Source organism: Auxenochlorella protothecoides, assembly GCF_000733215.1.
Source record: "Auxenochlorella protothecoides strain 0710 unplaced genomic scaffold scaffold7, whole genome shotgun sequence".
Lineage (NCBI taxonomy): Eukaryota > Viridiplantae > Chlorophyta > Trebouxiophyceae > Chlorellales > Chlorellaceae > Auxenochlorella > Auxenochlorella protothecoides.
The window spans coordinates 174789-191520 of NW_011934487.1; the positions used below are offsets into that span (position 1 = coordinate 174789).

The 16732-nt window shown below is 61.8% G+C and overlaps 7 protein-coding genes across 7 annotated transcripts in view; 5 read left to right on the plus strand and 2 right to left on the minus strand.

Annotated features, from left to right (window-relative positions):
• The window catches only part of F751_5796 (hypothetical protein), a gene marked incomplete at both ends in the record, with an annotated part of 6028 nt that extends 1855 nt beyond the window's left edge, over nt 1-4173 (minus strand). Inside the window, 9 exons of the mRNA XM_011404109.1 lie at nt 35-121; nt 749-1654; nt 1868-1944; nt 2106-2233; nt 2716-2804; nt 2942-3312; nt 3527-3671; nt 3794-3901; nt 4057-4173. Of these exons, the coding sequence (XP_011402411.1) occupies nt 35-121; nt 749-1654; nt 1868-1944; nt 2106-2233; nt 2716-2804; nt 2942-3312; nt 3527-3671; nt 3794-3901; nt 4057-4173 (2028 nt within the window). The remainder of the gene's footprint in view (nt 1-34; nt 122-748; nt 1655-1867; nt 1945-2105; nt 2234-2715; nt 2805-2941; nt 3313-3526; nt 3672-3793; nt 3902-4056) is intronic.
• Nucleotides 4174-5527: 1354 nt separating this feature from the next.
• F751_5797 (Methionine synthase) lies at nt 5528-6809 on the plus strand (the record flags this gene model as incomplete). The annotated part of the gene is made up of 3 exons (XM_011404110.1): nt 5528-5867; nt 6067-6281; nt 6399-6809. The coding sequence occupies 3 exons, from the start codon at nt 5528-5530 to the stop codon at nt 6807-6809; spliced, it is 966 nt and encodes a 321-aa protein (XP_011402412.1).
• Nucleotides 6810-7000: 191 nt separating this feature from the next.
• Nucleotides 7001-8818, minus strand: F751_5798 (hypothetical protein; the record flags this gene model as incomplete). The annotated part of the gene is made up of 5 exons (XM_011404111.1): nt 7001-7087; nt 7333-7488; nt 7856-8053; nt 8477-8541; nt 8707-8818. The coding sequence occupies 5 exons, from the start codon at nt 8816-8818 to the stop codon at nt 7001-7003; spliced, it is 618 nt and encodes a 205-aa protein (XP_011402413.1).
• A 215-nt stretch (nt 8819-9033) lies between these two features.
• On the plus strand, nt 9034-9366 carry F751_5799 (hypothetical protein; the record flags this gene model as incomplete). The annotated part of the gene is made up of 1 exon (XM_011404112.1): nt 9034-9366. The coding sequence occupies one exon, from the start codon at nt 9034-9036 to the stop codon at nt 9364-9366; it is 333 nt and encodes a 110-aa protein (XP_011402414.1).
• A 202-nt stretch (nt 9367-9568) lies between these two features.
• Nucleotides 9569-11725, plus strand: F751_5800 (hypothetical protein; the record flags this gene model as incomplete). The annotated part of the gene is made up of 4 exons (XM_011404113.1): nt 9569-9622; nt 10661-10762; nt 10978-11220; nt 11429-11725. The coding sequence occupies 4 exons, from the start codon at nt 9569-9571 to the stop codon at nt 11723-11725; spliced, it is 696 nt and encodes a 231-aa protein (XP_011402415.1).
• A 139-nt stretch (nt 11726-11864) lies between these two features.
• Nucleotides 11865-12116, plus strand: F751_5801 (hypothetical protein; the record flags this gene model as incomplete). The annotated part of the gene is made up of 1 exon (XM_011404114.1): nt 11865-12116. One exon carries the CDS (start codon nt 11865-11867, stop codon nt 12114-12116), a length of 252 nt encoding a protein of 83 aa, XP_011402416.1.
• A 3925-nt stretch (nt 12117-16041) lies between these two features.
• On the plus strand, nt 16042-16356 carry F751_5802 (hypothetical protein; the record flags this gene model as incomplete). The annotated part of the gene is made up of 1 exon (XM_011404115.1): nt 16042-16356. A coding segment is annotated over one exon (315 nt), but the record flags the coding sequence as incomplete, so codon positions are not given.
• Nucleotides 16357-16732: the final 376 nt, after the last annotated feature.

Sequence of the window (16732 nt, forward strand, 5' to 3'; positions counted from 1 at the left end):
AGGCGGCCGCCGCCTCGCGCGCCGCGCCCTCCACCTCCCCGCGCAGGCGCGCGGCCTCGGTCTGCGCGTACTGCAGCTCCAGGGCCAGCGCGTCGTACGCGTCGGCGTCCACGCCCGCGGCCTGGACGTTATCGTGGGCGTCGGCGTCGGCGTCGGCGTCGGCGTCGACGCCCGCGGCGCCCGCAGCGCCACCACTCCCACTCCCGCTTCCGACCTCGCGCCCGTGCTCGAGCTCGACCTCCACCGCTGCGCGGGCGGCCTCGGCGCGCTCCACCGCCTCCTCCATCCCGCGCAACCGCCTCTGCGCGGCGGCTAGCTCCGCCGCCAGCGCCGCCGCGCGCGCCTCGGCGGCCGCCACAGCATCCGCGCCGGCCCCCGCGCCGGCGTCGGCGGAGGCCTCTGCCGTGCCCTGCATCACGGACCCCACCGCCGCGGCCCCGACCACCCCCGCCGCCACGGCCCCGGCCGCCGTGGCCACCCCGGCCTCGCGCTCCAGCGCCGCGCAGCGCTCGGCCAGGGCGTCGCGCTCCTCGGCGGCGCGCTCCGCCAGTGCCACGGCGCCCTCCACGCGGCGGAAGGCCTCCTTGAGCCGCGCCTCCCAGGCGCCACGTTCGCGCGACGCCTGGCCCGCGGCGAACTCCGCGTCGCGCGACGCCTGGGCCAGTGCGCCGCGCAGCGCCGCGGCCTCTGCCTGCGCCGCCTCCAGCAGCGACATGGCCTCGCCGGCCAGAGCCTCCGCCTCGCCCACCTCCGCCTCGGCGGCCAGCAGCCGCTCCTCCAGCTCGCCGCCGCCCTGCGCGCGCGACTCCACCAGCGCCAGCAGTTGGGAGATGCGAGCCTCGTACCGCGCTGCCTGGGCGGCCGCCTCGGCGCCTGGGCGCGCCGCCGCCGCGGCCGCCGCGGCCTCCGCCGCCGAGGCGCGGGCCTCCGCCGCCTGCAGCCGGAGCCGCAGCTCCGAGATGATGGCCTCCGAGGGGTCGGGGCCCACCCCGCTGGCGGCATGGTGGGCGCACGGCGCTTGAGGCCCGGGCCCCGGACCGCCTGCACTGGCCCCTCCAGACTCGCCCGGCGGGTCTCCCACGCCGGTGCTTGGCCGCGCCTCTGCACCCAGCGCAAGGCCGCCGAACCCCGCAGCGGCGCATTCTACCCCAGCGCCGGCCCTGTCGGCCTCACAGCGCGAGGCCGCGGCGGCCGCGGCGACGCTGTTCTTCAGGTCCTCCATCCGCGCCTTCAGGGGGCTGCCCGGGCGCTTGACGGGGCTGGAGGGGTCCCCGCCCGCCTCGAGACCCGATCCACTCCGCGCCGCCACGCTCCCGTCCCGGGCGCCCCTGCCCGCGCCCGCAGCACGGGCGTCAGCAGGGGTGGTGCCATGGACGGAGGAGGTGTCGGACGCCAGGTCCTCGTCGTCCTCCTCCTCCTCCTCCTCCATCTCCTCGCCGTCCATGCCCTGGACCAGGGTGGCGGAGACGAGCAGCGTGAGCACGGCCACGGGCCGCGCGGCCGCGCGGCCGCTGAGCGGGATGCGCAGGTCCTTGCGCGCGGCCTTGCCGGAGCCGGTGCCAACACAGGAGGCCATGTCGAAGGTCAGCTTGCCGACGGTGGAGAACTTGCCGGCGGCGCTGCGGTCGGGGCACTGCAGCTTCAGCACGTACTCCTGAGAAGGGGGAGCGGGGGCTGGTACAAGTGGCATCCCAGCTGCAATACCTCGGCCAGAGGCAAAGAAGGTGATGCTCATGGATGCAGGAAGAGATCCGGGTAGCTACCAAGCAACCCAGTCTCTTGGCACTGCGTCGGCTGCGTCTCCCACACTCGTACCCACCCCACGCTCCCGCCCCAAGTGCAGCCTCGCTGCCCGCCCGGGCAATACCTTGGGGAGGTAAGCGCCCTTGGCGTCCCGCTCCATGGTCGCGATCTGGCTGAGCTCCTCATTCCAGCTCGCGGTGCCTGATTGGCAGAAAGTGGGGGAGGGTGGGTGAAGCCCATACTGAGCACCAGGCTATGAAACCTCAGTCCCCGCCTGCTGTGCCGGCAGGGCGGACCCTACCCTACGATCCGGTGCACAAATGGAAATTTCGCATGCCGTGCCCTTCCATCGCACCACGCACCTGTCTCCCCGACACTAGCCTGTCGCGTGACCTGCACCTTGCTCTGCCGAGCCCACACCACCCGACAGGACGTGGGGCCCGGCAGTCCGGCCGCGGACACGACGGTCACATCCAGGCGTACTTTGGAGCTGGATTTAGATCCACCGGTGAAGGAGGATCGCAGCTTCTTGAACATGTGGCGAGCCTCACCCGGAGACCAGCGTCCGGGTTGTTAGCATACCACGTTGGCCCTCGGAGCACCCCACTCCACCACAAGGTGATCCCGGAATGCCAGCAATATCTTGGAGGTTGCAACGGTGTGTCATGCAGACCCGATCCCGGAATGTGTGTCGCAGGGCCGAGGGCCATGGGGCGAGGCACACGTATGCAGCGCATGCTATGGTTGGGGGGGTGGGGGTAGTTGGGGGAGGCAGGGGTAGGGGCACTTCGCAAAGTCGAAGAGATATGGGGTTCTGGCTCAAAACTGTGTAACGACTTCTCAGGCAGAAGCACACGAATCCATCGCGCTCAAGCAGGCAGCGGCATGCGCTGTGGAGCCCTCACAACCTGCTCCTCCGGTGGTGCAACCGGCTTGCTGCTCGGGGTCTTCACCTCCAGGGGTTTGACCAACCCAGATTCCACCTGAGCAGCGTACCACTCCTTGAAGCCTGGGTCGGGAGACTCTGTCGTCGGAGGCAGGATGACTGCCGCTCCGGCCCCCTGCGTGGTGGTGACAGCGGTCTGGCGGTGGAAGGACCGTGCAGCCCTGGCATGGGAGGAGCACCCCACCCACCACACCAGCGATGCCCTCCAAACCAAGCCTGTGCCTGGTCCTCCCTGCCCCCCTGAGCCCACACCTGGCTGAGGCTGTCCCAGAGCCAGGTCAGCATGGGGACCGTGGCCAGCTGCTGGGCAGCTTCCCGCCCCACCCCACTCCTGCCGCACAGGAGGTCAAAGGCGTGGTTCAGGAGCCAGCCTGCCTGGGCGAAGCAGGCGTGGTTGGCGTTGGGCAGCACACTGTTCCAGCTGCCGGGCCCGGTGGCCGCCCAGAAGGCGAGCGACCCCGAGGCGCGTGGGTTGCAGGACCCGATCCTCCCCGCGGAGCTCATGCCCACCGCCGCGCCGGCCGCCGCCAGCGCGGCCGCGGCGCTGGGATCCGAGGCGGGCGACTGGCTGGAGCCGTCCACGGGATCGATCAGGAAGCAGGCCTTGATGTAGGCACGGTGCTCTGCGCAGGAGGGCAGAGGGAAGGTATGATGTTTGTGGGTTGATGGGCGCCCCCATCTTTCTTGCATGCTCACTCTTCCCCGCCACCACATCTCCCTGGCGTGGACTGACCTCAAAGATACCCACTAAGACGGCACACTTTCCCCAACTCCCATCAAGGGTCACCGCAGGTGCAAGGTCCACCCCGACCCACAGCCACCTCTTCTGCCACCCACGGAGGTAGAGGAGCGTCGCCAGCTTGCCACCGCGGCTGTGCCCCGCTGTGGCGCAGGTCCCCGCCGCCACCCGGCCGCTCAGCAAGCCAGTGGCGGCCTTGCCCTGTGCCTCGACCCAGGCATGTAGCGCTGGGTGGACGTCCATCTACAGGCGCGCAGGGTAGAGGTACAGAGGTGACCACCGTGGTGTTGGATCGGGAAGCGGCATGCAGCCATCCGTTGGGTGAGGTGCTGGACTTCCTAAGCCGACAAAACTGGGCCACAAACCTCCTGGACGACGGTGGGGAGGGAGAAAAAGGGTGTGTCGTACTGCACGACGAGATAACCCCAGGAAGCTGCCCTCTGGGCGTAGGCCTTGTAGTAGCTGGAGGTCATCTGAGGGTGCACGTTTGTGAGGTCGGGTGAGGATGGGGCGGAGAGCACTCATGTGAGAATATGCGATCCGGACGATCCACCGGACGGGGATGGATGGGAATGGAAGCGTCGCGGGGCTGTGCAAACGTCGCAAGGCCTGCTGGTGAGAGGCTTACCCTGAATCCGTTGAACAGGTACAGGATGGGGGAGGGCTGAACGGGTCCTTGCGGGATCGTCACCCGGACGGGAAGCGGGGACAGGGTGGACCCGGGAATAGGCACAGAGGCCGTCATGGGAGCCACACCGTAAGGGCCGTCGTTGGCAAAAGCACAGGTTTCCGATGCGATGGATGTGGCTGCTGCGAAAGCTCGCTTGGCTCCATTCCCACAGAAAAGAGTACTGGCGTACGATAGGGCTCGCTTCATGAGCTGATGATGTCCAAGGGTTTTGCGCGGCTCGGTGGCCCTCTATGGCCTTATTCCCGCTTATAATGTCGAAAAATATAATATCAGAGGTATCTGGCCTGGACCAAGGATGCCACTTTCATCCCCGTGTTACATCGCACAAAGCCCTGGATGAGATCTGTAAAAGATGCTCTTTGATTGCTTCCCCGCTTCTTGGACAGGTCTAAACACCTTTTGCCCAAGCATCAATCGAAGCTTTACCTTCGTGCGTTTAAGATTTGCTCGATGTATACTTTACCGAAGATGGTTGCCAAATCAGTGCACTGACATGTGAAAAAGTGCGACACCAACATCCCTGGCCTTGCAAAGACTCAGATCTTATCCTTCTGAGCATCAGGGGAGGGTTCATCCAAGCCAAAGAAGTGAGCCGAGCCCGCAGCAGCCAGAGCTGCCAACGTGATTGCCTGAAGATGAATGAGGAATCGGGGAGAGAGAGGGTTGATCCAGAGCATCTGTGAGGCCTCTGTACACACATTCCCCAACCCTGTCACCCTCAAAGGCGGGCGGTTCAACCAGGTCCCCCAACAAACCTGGGCATAAACACGGCTGTGAATAATGGCGAGGCTGATGGGGATGGGGCGCGTCATTTGATAGCCCAGGGAAGCGACAAGACCGGTGGCCCACAGTCCACCTAGTTTGTGTGATGAGGAGGGCAAGACTCGATGCATGGAGCATGCGAGGCCGGGAAGTTGAGGGCCCAGCACCTGCTTTCAGCCATGCAGATAATCAATCTCACCTATGGCCCTCAGTTTGTTGTTTCTCGCCCACTCGGCGAGGTCTTGTGAGGTTCCCATCTGTGTGTCGCTGGTCCTCAGGAAAATGCCGGCACTCGATCGGAGGGGTTATGCTTGCGTTTACGTCTCGGAGTAAGATCTGGCGATCGATGAGTATAGTATCTGACCTTTACAGTCTGTTCACCGACTCGATGGTATGTATGCGGCGTCCATCAATGTATGCCGTGTCATGAATCTCAGGGGAAGCTCCGCAACGCAGGTTCCAAGTTTCTCGCGCGCGGAGTGACACAGCTCGATGAAATGCTTTCGGTGATCTGAGCTCGTGCACGTCATGCTCCACCGCATGCACCCACTGTCCAGGTGATCGAACTCTCCCACTAGGGTTTGTTGTAGTGACTCACTTCGATCTTGCGGTTCCACAAGTACCGTCGACAGGCTGTGTAGCCCCAATGGCCTCCGGCACCGCTGACTCGGTGCTCCTCCTGGATGGCGGCATGGGGCATCTGCTCAAGTCTCAGGACATAGCCCGCTTCGCCCCCGATCTACCGGTTGAGCGGCAGTTTGCTGCAGCCGCGCTGGCCAACGCTGCCGCTCCCGACCTGATCGTTGGCCTGCATGAGGTATACATCGCAGCCGGGTGCCACGTCATCACCAGCAACACCTTTGGGTGCACGTCCTGGTCCCTGAGCAGGGCTGGTGCGGCAGAGAGGACCGCTGAGCTGGCAGCGGCCGGCGCCATGCTGGCGAGGAGAGCCGCCGACGCAGCGCCGCGGCCGGTCGTGGTCGCAGGTGCGAGGCGCAGACGGGCGAGGTGGCGCAGTGTGCGTGGGAGCTGGCCTTTGAGCGGGTGAAGCTTGCTGAGTCAAGGCGGAGACCAGGTGAGCCGTGGCTTCTCCATAGCAGTCATTGATTCCCTTCTGCCTCCGCATCGCCCGCGTGCCAGGGTCGCTTCCCCCCCTTGGCCCAAGCTACCTTCCCCCGGCGGCAGACCGATCCCACGCCCAACTTGAAGAGTATGCCACACTGGCGCACGCCATGGCGCCAGCCGTGGACGTCCTGCTGTGCGAGACCATGTCCTCCGCCGACGAGGCCGCGGTGGCGGCCTCGGCCGCGGCGGCCACGGGGAAGCCGGTGTGGATAAGCTGGACTCTGCAGGACGCCAGCGATGGGGAGCCACGCCTGCGCTCGGGGGAGAGCCTGCAGGTGCGGCGCTGGCTGGGGAGTTTGGCTGCCTCATCGCCTGGCCAGGGCGGAGGGCAGGGCTTCCCCGTAGGTGCTTGTTGTAAGGCTTTTTGACAATCCCAGCCCTTTTCCCCACAGGCCGCCTGGGACAGGGTGAAGGACATCCCTTGCCTCCAGGCCATCCTGATTAACTGCAGCAGCCCGGGCACGGTGGGCGCAGCGGTGCCCTGCCTGCGACGGCTGGCCCCGGCCGGCGTGCGGGTTGGCGGCTACGCCAATGGCTTCCGCCAGACCACCGGCGAGTGGCTGGAGGGTCGGGGGAAGGCCGACATCAATGATGCCGGGGACTATGACGAGGTGGGCGACCTGCTGCCAGGCGCATATGCTGCGCACGCTGCGTCCTGGGTCCGGGCGGGAGCAGGCATCGTGGGCGGGTGCTGTGGCGTGGGGCCGGCCCACATCGAATCTGTGTCGGCGCTGCTGCAAAGAGAGGGAGGAGCGCTCGAGTATAACAGCTGCAGTGCTGAGCGGCGAGTGCCACCGCCGTAGGCCGTTGAAAGTGCAGGCTACTGCTCTGGATTGCCAGGCAGCTGTCGTGAGGATATCATCATGCTGTCAGAGGGAGCTCGTGCAGCTTGGGAGGAAGGGCATGGGAGGTTGCGAGGACAGGATCAGACTGCTGCACATGGTGGGCATAGCGTGCTGCAGCATTGAGCATCCCTCGCGCCTGGCGGCCTATCTCAATTACTCGGGCCACCCCTGCCGCGCAGCTTGGCTGCATGGTCCTGCAGCGCGGCAGCCACGGCGGTCCTTTCCAGCTGCTCGACCTGCGTGGGCGCACAAATGGAGGGGCAAAGGACTCCAGTGATGAGCCAGGGGTTGTGTCGTGCTGACACAGGGACTGTTCTAGGCATCGCTTGTTATACCCAGGGACAAGCAAGCAAGAATGTGCCCCTATGCAGCGATACACTCCTTCTCTTCCATTATTCCCTGGTACCTTTGCCAAGAGGGATGCGTCTGGCTGTCCGGCGGGCAGCTTTGGAGCAGGCGCGGGCCCCGAACCCGACCCCACCATGCGCCCGGCAAATTGCCAGGAGAGAACTCGCAGGCGCGCCTCCACGTGGCGTGTCAGCGCCGCCAGCTCCGCGCGGAGCGCCTCGCTGGCCGCCACGGCGGCCGCCTGCGCATCGCGCGCGGCCGCCACCTGCGCCCGCAGCCCCTCACCCTCCTGCCCGGGGGTTGAGACTGAGAAATTGGGTGTCTGATCACCTGGGTTGTTAACCATAATCTTTCCCCTTACCCCTGCGTGCTGGTGGCTACGTCTTGATATCAATGGCAAGCGCTCAGGCGCAAACTGGATCCAGGGCGTAGGTCACTCCCCCTCGGCCTCAGATGGGACAGACTGTGCAGCTTGCCCATCTCACATCCTCAAAACCCACCTCCCTCCGCCAAGGGACACCCCCAGGTGCACCCCGCCTCCCCTGCACCTGGCGCTCGCGGGCCAGCTCCAGCAGGGCCAGCCGCTGCGCCCGCCCCGCGTCCCGGGCGGCCGCTGCCTCGGCCGCCAGCGCCGCGTTGGCGGCGGCCAGGCGCACTGCCTGGTCACGCGCGCGCCTTGCGGCGCCGCCGAGTAGCGCGGTGTTGGCGTTCCAGGCGTCGGCCAGGAGGGCGGCTAGGTCGGCGCAGCCGGCCGCCGCCTGGCGCACGACCTCGGCCGCCACCACGGCGAGGCTGGCCGCCAGCGCGCCGGCGCAGCGCTCGTCCCAGGCGCCGAAGCCGTGCGCGGCGGGGGGCTGGCTGATGGACGGGTCGCCGCCCGAGACGCCCCCGGGGTCGAAGGCCAGGTCCGGGGCGCCGCCCGCGGCGTGGTGCGGCGCCACCCGGTCCCGCCAGGGCCGGGCCGGCGGCCACTCGGGCGCGCGCCGGGGTGCGGGCGCGGCATCCGCAGCATGCGCAACGTGCACGGGAGCATCACAGGGCTGCCGCGAGGCCGCACTGCGACCCAGCACGACGCTGGGTTCCTCGACGGGGGTCCGGCGCAGGGTGTCCTGCAGGGCAGCCGGCGGGTAGCTGGCCGCCAGCGCGCGCACGGCCGGCGCGCAGGCCGCCGCCAGCACCTCCTCCCGCCAGGCGCCCGCCGCGCGCGCCGCGGTGGCTGGGTCCCGCCGGCAGCGCCGGAGCAGGTCAGCGGCCGCCTCGGCGTCGCAGCGCGCCACGGGGCGGGAGGAGGGGAGGACCGCCAGGCTGTAGGGTGGCGAGTCCATACGTACGGGGAGGTCACCTGTGGGGGTCCAAAGGGGATGGTGGCCCGTCGTGGCGAAGCTGCGGTGTCCTGCTTCACACATACACACACGGCACCGACCCAGGTTGGGCCACGCAAGCATGTTGCCCGCGACTAAAAGCTCTCTGGGCGAGGTCCAGCCTCCCCACCCAACTTCAAACCCACCTGCGAGGTCCCAGGCGATCTCGGGCAGGGCGATGCCCGGGATGTCGGGCCTGGGTGCCCCCGGCCTGGTCTCCCCCAGCGCCGCCAGGGCATCGCCGATCCGGGGGGGCATGGGCTGCGCTGCGCACGCTGCGCCCAGCCAGTGTCGGTCCAAGGGGTTGCAGGGGGGTGGGGACGGCGTGCCTTGCGCCAGCTGGCGGGGGAGGAAGGCTGCCAGGCGGAGGGCCGGGGGGTGAGTGGGCGGTGGGGGTGGCAGGGGGACGGCCAGCGGGCTCACATGGTGCCGGGCCTCTGCCTCCACACCAGGGACCTGGTGCGGCGCACGTGATGCACACCCCGAGAGCTCCCGGGCCGGGTGGGGTGGCATCGAGGGGTCGGATGGGGGTGCCCGGCCGATTGCAGCCCGCACCCTGTCCCGCAGGGCCCCCCGCCCGGAGCTGGATGCGACGGCCCCAGATCCGGGGGGGCGAACATGGACAGGGGCGATCTGAGCGTCGTGGGAGGGTGCTGGGGCCGGGCTGGGACCATCATCCGCCCATGAGGTGGAAGACTCCTCATCTATCTCCTCCAGGACCGTCAGAGGCAGTGCCGGAGGTCGGCGGGCCATTCCGGGAGCTACCCCTCCAGCCGACCACGGCCCTCCGGGGAAGGACAAGGTAGGGTGCGATGGTGCCCACTCGCGTTGAAATATCGATTCTTGAACCCGACGCATCCATGTTACGTGGCTCGACATTCGGCAGGCTGCCGGCATGCGGCACGGTCTCGAGTCAACCCAATCACCGACATGAACTGGCGCGCGAGTCTTTCGTGCATTTTTGCTAGCTATGACACACTTCATGCCGATCAGGGCCGTCAACCTTCCATGTCGGCAAATCATGATGCTGGCGGGAGCTATGCACCCCACTATCGACTAGAGGTAGTGAGCTAAATAACCGGAAGAACCGTATAAGTGCTAGCTTTGTAACGGGTTACCGTTCAGGCCGAAAATTCCGTCAATGGAAGGTCTACCCGGCCTGCCGATGGAATTCCCGGAAGATACAGGTCCTTTCACTGGTTCCGAGTCTGGGATTTAGGTCTCAGCGACATCAACTACGCCCTATCTCTGTGGCGGCTCCAGCCTCGTTCTCAGAGGTCGACTGGATACGACCTGCATTCCCAACAGTCGCATCACGAAGCCGAACTCAGGGACATGATATGATTCTGTAAAGCTAGAAGCTGATGACTCAATCCCCAGTCGCTGCCTTCACATGCCTTCGCAGCGAGGGTAGCAGCTGCGATGTGATCACATGAAGGCATCCTATATCCGTGCTGTTTCTTAACTTAAATACTGTTCTCATGTACATCAGGTGACCGTTCTCCCTGAACCCCGTGCGGGTCGGTGAAGCTAGCATTACAAGCCAGGTATGGGGGAATTCCTGTCGCCATGTCGCATGCCCGTTGTCAGTGTTCGAGTGCTGGTACATTACCATCTCTACCCTACCGACAGAGGTCATGAAGACATCCATCTGGCGTCTCATGGTTATTTTGGCCCTGGGCGTGGTTGCGAACAGTCGCGACTCTGCGGGATTCCATGGTCGGAATTTGCAAGCTTCTGCAAGCGCCACAGCTACGGCAATTTCGTCGGCGGTGGCTTCCGGGAACACAAAAGCAGCTGCTCAAGCCATAGCCTCGGTGAGATTGCTGATCACGAACAGAAAACATTGAAATAGCGTATCCAGCATCTCCAATTTGCTGAGAGCAACTGCATCTTAGCATCGAATACTGGTTACGTTTGCGCTGATATCACACCTCCACATGCGGCCCTCCGCAGGCCCTGTCGACCGGCAACAGCAATGCTGTCGCACAGGTACTGGATAGGAACTCAATCGGTGTTTTCGGAAATAATTGTCAACTGAAAATATTACACCCTTTACATCTGTGGAATGATCTGTCCCTCCAAACCCTCACACCACAGGCCAGTGCCATCGCCACCGCCAGCGGGAAGGGAGAAGCCCTTGCCAAGGCCGCTGCACAGGCTGTGTCCACGGGGGGTGCCTCCGCCAATGCCACTGCCAAGGTCAGGATGCTTCCAAAGCTGTGGTTACTGAACAGAAGATTCATTGTGGCTTCAAGACGTCGCTCCAAGCTGCAGAAATGCAGCTGAGCACTTTGTGCCTCAGCGCTGCGGGCCGTCGCTGGCCAGGACCAGGATCTCTTTTGTGTACTGTCCGTCATGTGAGGAGCTCTTGTCGGAATCCCTCCTCTCAACCCTCCGTCTCCCCCCCGTGCCAGGCCATCAGCCAGGGCACTGGCACCACCGTCGACCCTGGCGCCATCACCAAAGTCGAGGCCACCTCCCAGGCTTTGAACGATGGCCAGGAAGGCCTCGTGGAGGCTGTAGTCGTTGCCAACTCCGCCGCATTCAGTGAGGTCAAGACATCCACTGCCTCTGCCCTGGCCACAGCGGTGGCGGATGTGTGCGGAGGGGGCAGCGCATCTGCTGAGGCCAAGGCAATCGCGGAGGCAGTGTCCAAGGTGAGTCCAGTCTGACTGCGTGTACATGCTGTGCATGAGAGGGTTCCCAAAGGGACAGCGCACAAAACTCGACCCAAACCTAGGTCCAATGCGTTTTCAGGTCAGTCTCTCCTCCAGTAGTAATGTTGATTCCCTCGACAGCATTCCCCGTTCCCTATGGGAGTACATGGTGATGATGCCACTGCGCTTCTCTAATCCCTCACCACAGGCCACAGCCAGGGCCTATGCCAGTGTCTTTGCCAAGACGACTGGTAAGGGAGCAAAGGCGTGTGGAGATGCCACGGCAACTGCCACCGCTTTGGCAACAGCCATTTCAGAGGCCAGCGCCACCGCAATCGCCGCTGCTTCTTGTTGTGCCTCCAGCGCCCAGGCCATTGCTGAAGCCACCGCTTTCAGCATCAAGACATCCGTCGCCACCGCTGCGGCCACTGCATCGGCTTGTGCGGAGGGCGGAGGCACGGCCACTGCCAACGCTGAAGCTGTTGCCAACGCCACGGTGCGTTGAAGAGGGGGTTGGGGAGGGAAGGGCTCCTTCAGGAATCGCTGTACAGTGACATGAAGCTCCAAAGCCCTCTTTCCCATGCCCTTGGAGGTAATGCGCCATGGGGTAGGCCCCTACCACACTGCTCCTGCAACAAGCGGGTATGCTTTGCAGACGTCATACCTCGTCGCCCAACTCGCAGGCCACGGCAACCTCCAGTGCCCTCGCCTCTGCATTGACGGAGCTGGAGAAGTGTCAACTCACGACCTCCCCCTCCACGGCCTCGCCGACCTCCCGGTCCACGACCTCGCCGTCCAAGTCCGTCACTGCCTCACCGGGCACTGGCACCAGGTACACAATGGCAGTGAAGGAGCCATCAATGTGTTATGCGCGCACTACCCTGCAGGATCCTTGAGACCACATGCCATCCAGGTCGAGTGAATGCTCTTGCCCAGACCTGGATTCCACCCCGAAATTCTGAGATCTCATTGCCGGGAACCCTCATCCTACAATCATCCAGGTCCCCCGCAATCGGAAGCCCTGCGAAGGCTGGCCAAAATCCCAGCCCCAGGATCACTGCCCCCCCCCCCCCCTAACTGTGCAACTGGATGATCGTCAGTTCCTGCTGCAACCGGGGCGCCCCCAACACCTGCAGGAATGGGAATTACGTCAAGGTAAGGGCAAGCCTGAATGCAGGACTCTGTGCGAGCAGCAGAATGCTCTAGGGGTAATTATAGGGATGCAAGAGAGGTCTACTCGCATAAGGGTCCATGTTCGGTCAGTGTGCATCGAAAGCCCTTATACCATGCGATCTCCCTTCTCAACTCAGGTATCGTCCAAGCCGCTGTTGTATGCGGTCCGTGACCGTAGGACCAACACACCCCAACAGCAAACCGTCTGCGCCTGCTGAAGGAGAACTCAATTTGATGGTAGCAGTGTACTACAATCAACCTTTTTACTACAAGCAAACCTTTCTCATAAGAATGCAGGAGTACTAAGTAGCCGAGTTTGAGGCGATTTTCAATTGGAAAAGTGTTATATCATGACATTGTGTCTCATGACGTGCGATCTGAGAGATGGTCAGGCCTGGCAGCACGCACGTTACTGAAGATGGGTAGTCTGAATCTGATTCTTTCAGCATTGTGGATTGTGAAACAGTGGTTGCACCGAACGACTTGAAGATATTGGGGGTGATGCCTGCGCTGTGTTACCTGGTACATTATCAAACGACTTCTCAATAGATGCATTACGAAGATGATGGAGAAGGATTTCTTGTGTCATGTGTTAAGCTAATGTATATGCCAAAGGAGGAGTTGGTGTAGCCTCGTCTCTCAGAGAGGTCGGCCTGCATGTACCTTCATCTATGAGAATTTAATCTGTCCTTGTCCAGATTTTTAACAAATCTCTTTAAGACCCTTTGGAAGCTCGTCCTGCGATGCTAGATAGTATGCACAGCTGGAAGTCTATCTCTCATGTGGAGCTGTGAGTCGATTCATGCACCCTTGCTGGGACAGCTGTGGCTTGTCTTTGCAACCTGAACTTCACATGCTCACAGAAGACCAAAGGTAAGCGTAAATGATCACAAACTGTTGCTGAGTGGCAGGTGTAAGTCGGCACCAACCATGAAAAGCTGCCTGAATATCCTTCTCTTTCCCATGTGAGCAAATCACCAGCATTTACTTCGCTATGTCGGCAAGAGCATGGCTCGGCGGCTCCTGCTTTTTCCGAGTTTGAGCAGGGGAAGGGTCAGGTTCCCCCTACAGTGCCACCCCCCCCTTTTGGGACGAATTCGGTGGCTGACGTCATCTGCAGCATAGAGACAGCATACAAGCGGGTATGGGTAGGAACTAAAGCGCTGCGTGCGATTCTGTAGGAAACGCAGTAACATTTTGTAACAGACACTGTTTCTACGAGTTTTTTTAATTTTGCAAGGCCAAATGTCCGCCCACCACCGAATAATGGAATCGGTGTCCTGGATAAATCCAAAGAGAGCCGGACAAGGCCACAGCACAAAAGCGCAGCTGCTGGGGCAGCAGGGAGCTTCCAAGATAGTGGGTTGAACGGCCAAGGAAGGGGCGGTTGCTGTGCGTAACCCGCAATGTTCCGTTGCGCGTGTGACAAGCCTCAATTGAGTTAGTCCTGGACCTTATTAACTCTAGCGGCGATATCAAGCGAAAGATAAAGCTCGTTCTCGGGAAAAATCGCGCTGTTCAAGCCTACTCGAAAAGGGTGCGAGCTGGCACTGCTGCGACATCGATGAAGCCGCGACGATATATAATTTATCCCTAATGGAGCCTCTGCGAGAATTCTAAATCACTCCGGGTCCACACCCCTAAAAAGCGACGTCAGTGAGGTTTTGTCTACTGCCTTATTCGTGGATGACGCCCTTAGGAAGCAGACTCTGCGGGGGTATCGCCTCCGGAACAGGTACGTTCCACTACGCCCACGTGTCCGGCCAGGGAGGGGGAGAAGGGGGTAGTCGCATAAGGAATCTTGATGTGCGCATTACTTGTATTCTGATTCAAAGCCTTTGAGCTCCCAAGGTATATTGGAGCACTTCCCGGTAGGCTTTCAGGTTTGGGGGACTGCCAAAAATGGCGCCGCCCTGACGCGCTCCGCTGGTGAGCGTGACGCTTCTCGTCCTGAGCCTCGGTGTGCTCGCGAGGGTAGGTCAATTGGACGTTGTTGGAATATAACTGTTGTCCAGGTGGGTGTTGTCCTTCACTGACCACTTGAGGATGCTGACGTCCGCCGACCCTCCATCCCATCAAACAGGGCGCTTGCTCGACGAAGTTCTTCCCTCTCCCGACAGCCATGTGAGTTGTTAGCTGGCGGAATTGTACTCTTGTCGTCCTGGCCTGCTTCAATCGAGTATGCGATTCACTATAGAAGCCCGGACTTCGCAACGCTATGGGGTTTGGAAGGACGCGGCTGCCGGCATCCGGACGCTGTCTTTCTATACCTCCCCCTCACCCCCGCCATCCTCTCCAACAGATATGGACCACAGGTCTACATGTGGGAGGCTAGCAGCGCGGATAACATTTGCAAGTGTGTACTCGGCCCTTGTGGATTTGTGGCCAGATGAACTTGTCTGGGAGAGAATCCTCCTTGATGATGAATGTTCTTGATGTGAGAGTACCAACTCTTCTATTCTCAATCTTCACAGATGGATGGGCTACAGCAAGGCGGGTTTTGTCAGGGAGAGCACCCTTCACACCCTCGGCGTTTCTGCCAGCGCCATCAGGATGACTCCCTTTGAGGTCATCAAGGAGCGGTCCACCAGGATCCTGGTGGCCCTCGAATGCCTCAAGGCGAGACAGAAGGCATGCACTGCGGACAAGGACGCCAACATTGGCAACGGGAACAAGGGAAAGAACAACTTTGGCGACAACAATGTGGGCAACAACAATATTGGTGAGCAGGACGTAGGGAGTGATTCAGTGGTGCTGGAGATACACGTGCTGCACTTGCTGAGATGAAGTATGTGCTGTGCAGGACCATTGCCATGACAATGGTTCGACTCGCTGATGCGCAGGGAACTCTAACACGGGATACCTCAACTGGGGTCTCAACAACAAGGGCACAAACCTCCGGTGCAACAATGCAGTCGGAAAACGGACGACCATTCTCAACTTCTGCAATGTTAAGGAACTTCGCGAGACTGTGCTCAGGAACTACAACCAACCGCCGCCTTCACCCCCAAAGAAGGTCCCCCCCCCACCTCCCAAGAAAATGTCACCCCCACCCCCGAAGAAGGCCTCTGCCAAAAATGGCGCCGCCCTGACGCGCTCCGCTGGTGAGCGTGACGCTTCTCGTCCTGAGCCTCGGTGTGCTCGCGAGGGTAGGTCAATTGGACGTTGTTGGAATATAACTGTTGTCCAGGTGGGTGTTGTCCTTCACTGACCACTTGAGGATGCTGACGTCCGCCGACCCTCCATCCCATCAAACAGGGCGCTTGCTCGACGAAGTTCTTCCCTCTCCCGACAGCCATGTGAGTTGTTAGCTGGCGGAATTGTACTCTTGTCGTCCTGGCCTGCTTCAATCGAGTATGCGATTCACTATAGAAGCCCGGACTTCGCAACGCTATGGGGTTTGGAAGGACGCGGCTGCCGGCATCCGGACGCTGTCTTTCTATACCTCACCCTCACCCCCGCCATCCTCTCCAACAGATATGGACCACAGGTCTACATGTGGGAGGCTAGCAGCGCGGATAACATTTGCAAGTGTGTACTCGGCCCTTGTGGATTTGTGGCCCAGATGAACTTGTCTGGGAGAGAATCCTCCTTGATGATGAATGTTCTTGATGTGAGAGTACCAACTCTTCTATTCTCAATCTTCACAGATGGATGGGCTACAGCAAGGCGGGTTTTGTCAGGGAGAGCACCCTTCACACCCTCGGCGTTTCTGCCAGCGCCATCAGGATGACTCCCTTTGAGGTCATCAAGGAGCGGTCCACCAGGATCCTGGTGGCCCTCGAATGCCTCAAGGCGAGACAGAAGGCATGCACTGCGGACAAGGACGCCAACATTGGCAACGGGAACAAGGGAAAGAACAACTTTGGCGACAACAATGTGGGCAACAACAATATTGGTGAGCAGGACGTAGGGAGTGATTCAGTGGTGCTGGAGATACACGTGCTGCACTTGCTGAGATGAAGTATGTGCTGTGCAGGACCATTGCCATGACAATGGTTCGACTCGCTGATGCGCAGGGAACTCTAACACGGGATACCTCAACTGGGGTCTCAACAACAAGGGCACAAACCTCCGGTGCAACAATGCAGTCGGAAAACGGACGACCATTCTCAACTTCTGCAATGTTAAGGAACTTCGCGAGACTGTGCTCAGGAACTACAACCAACCGCCGCCTTCACCCCCAAAGAAGGTCTCCCCCCCACCTCCCAAGAAAATGTCACCCCCACCCCCGAAGAAGGCCTCTCTGCCGCCCCACAAGAAGATACCTCCCCCCTTCCCCAACAGGATGCCTCCTCCTCCCCATAAGAAGATACCTCCTCCTGCACCAGGAAACGAA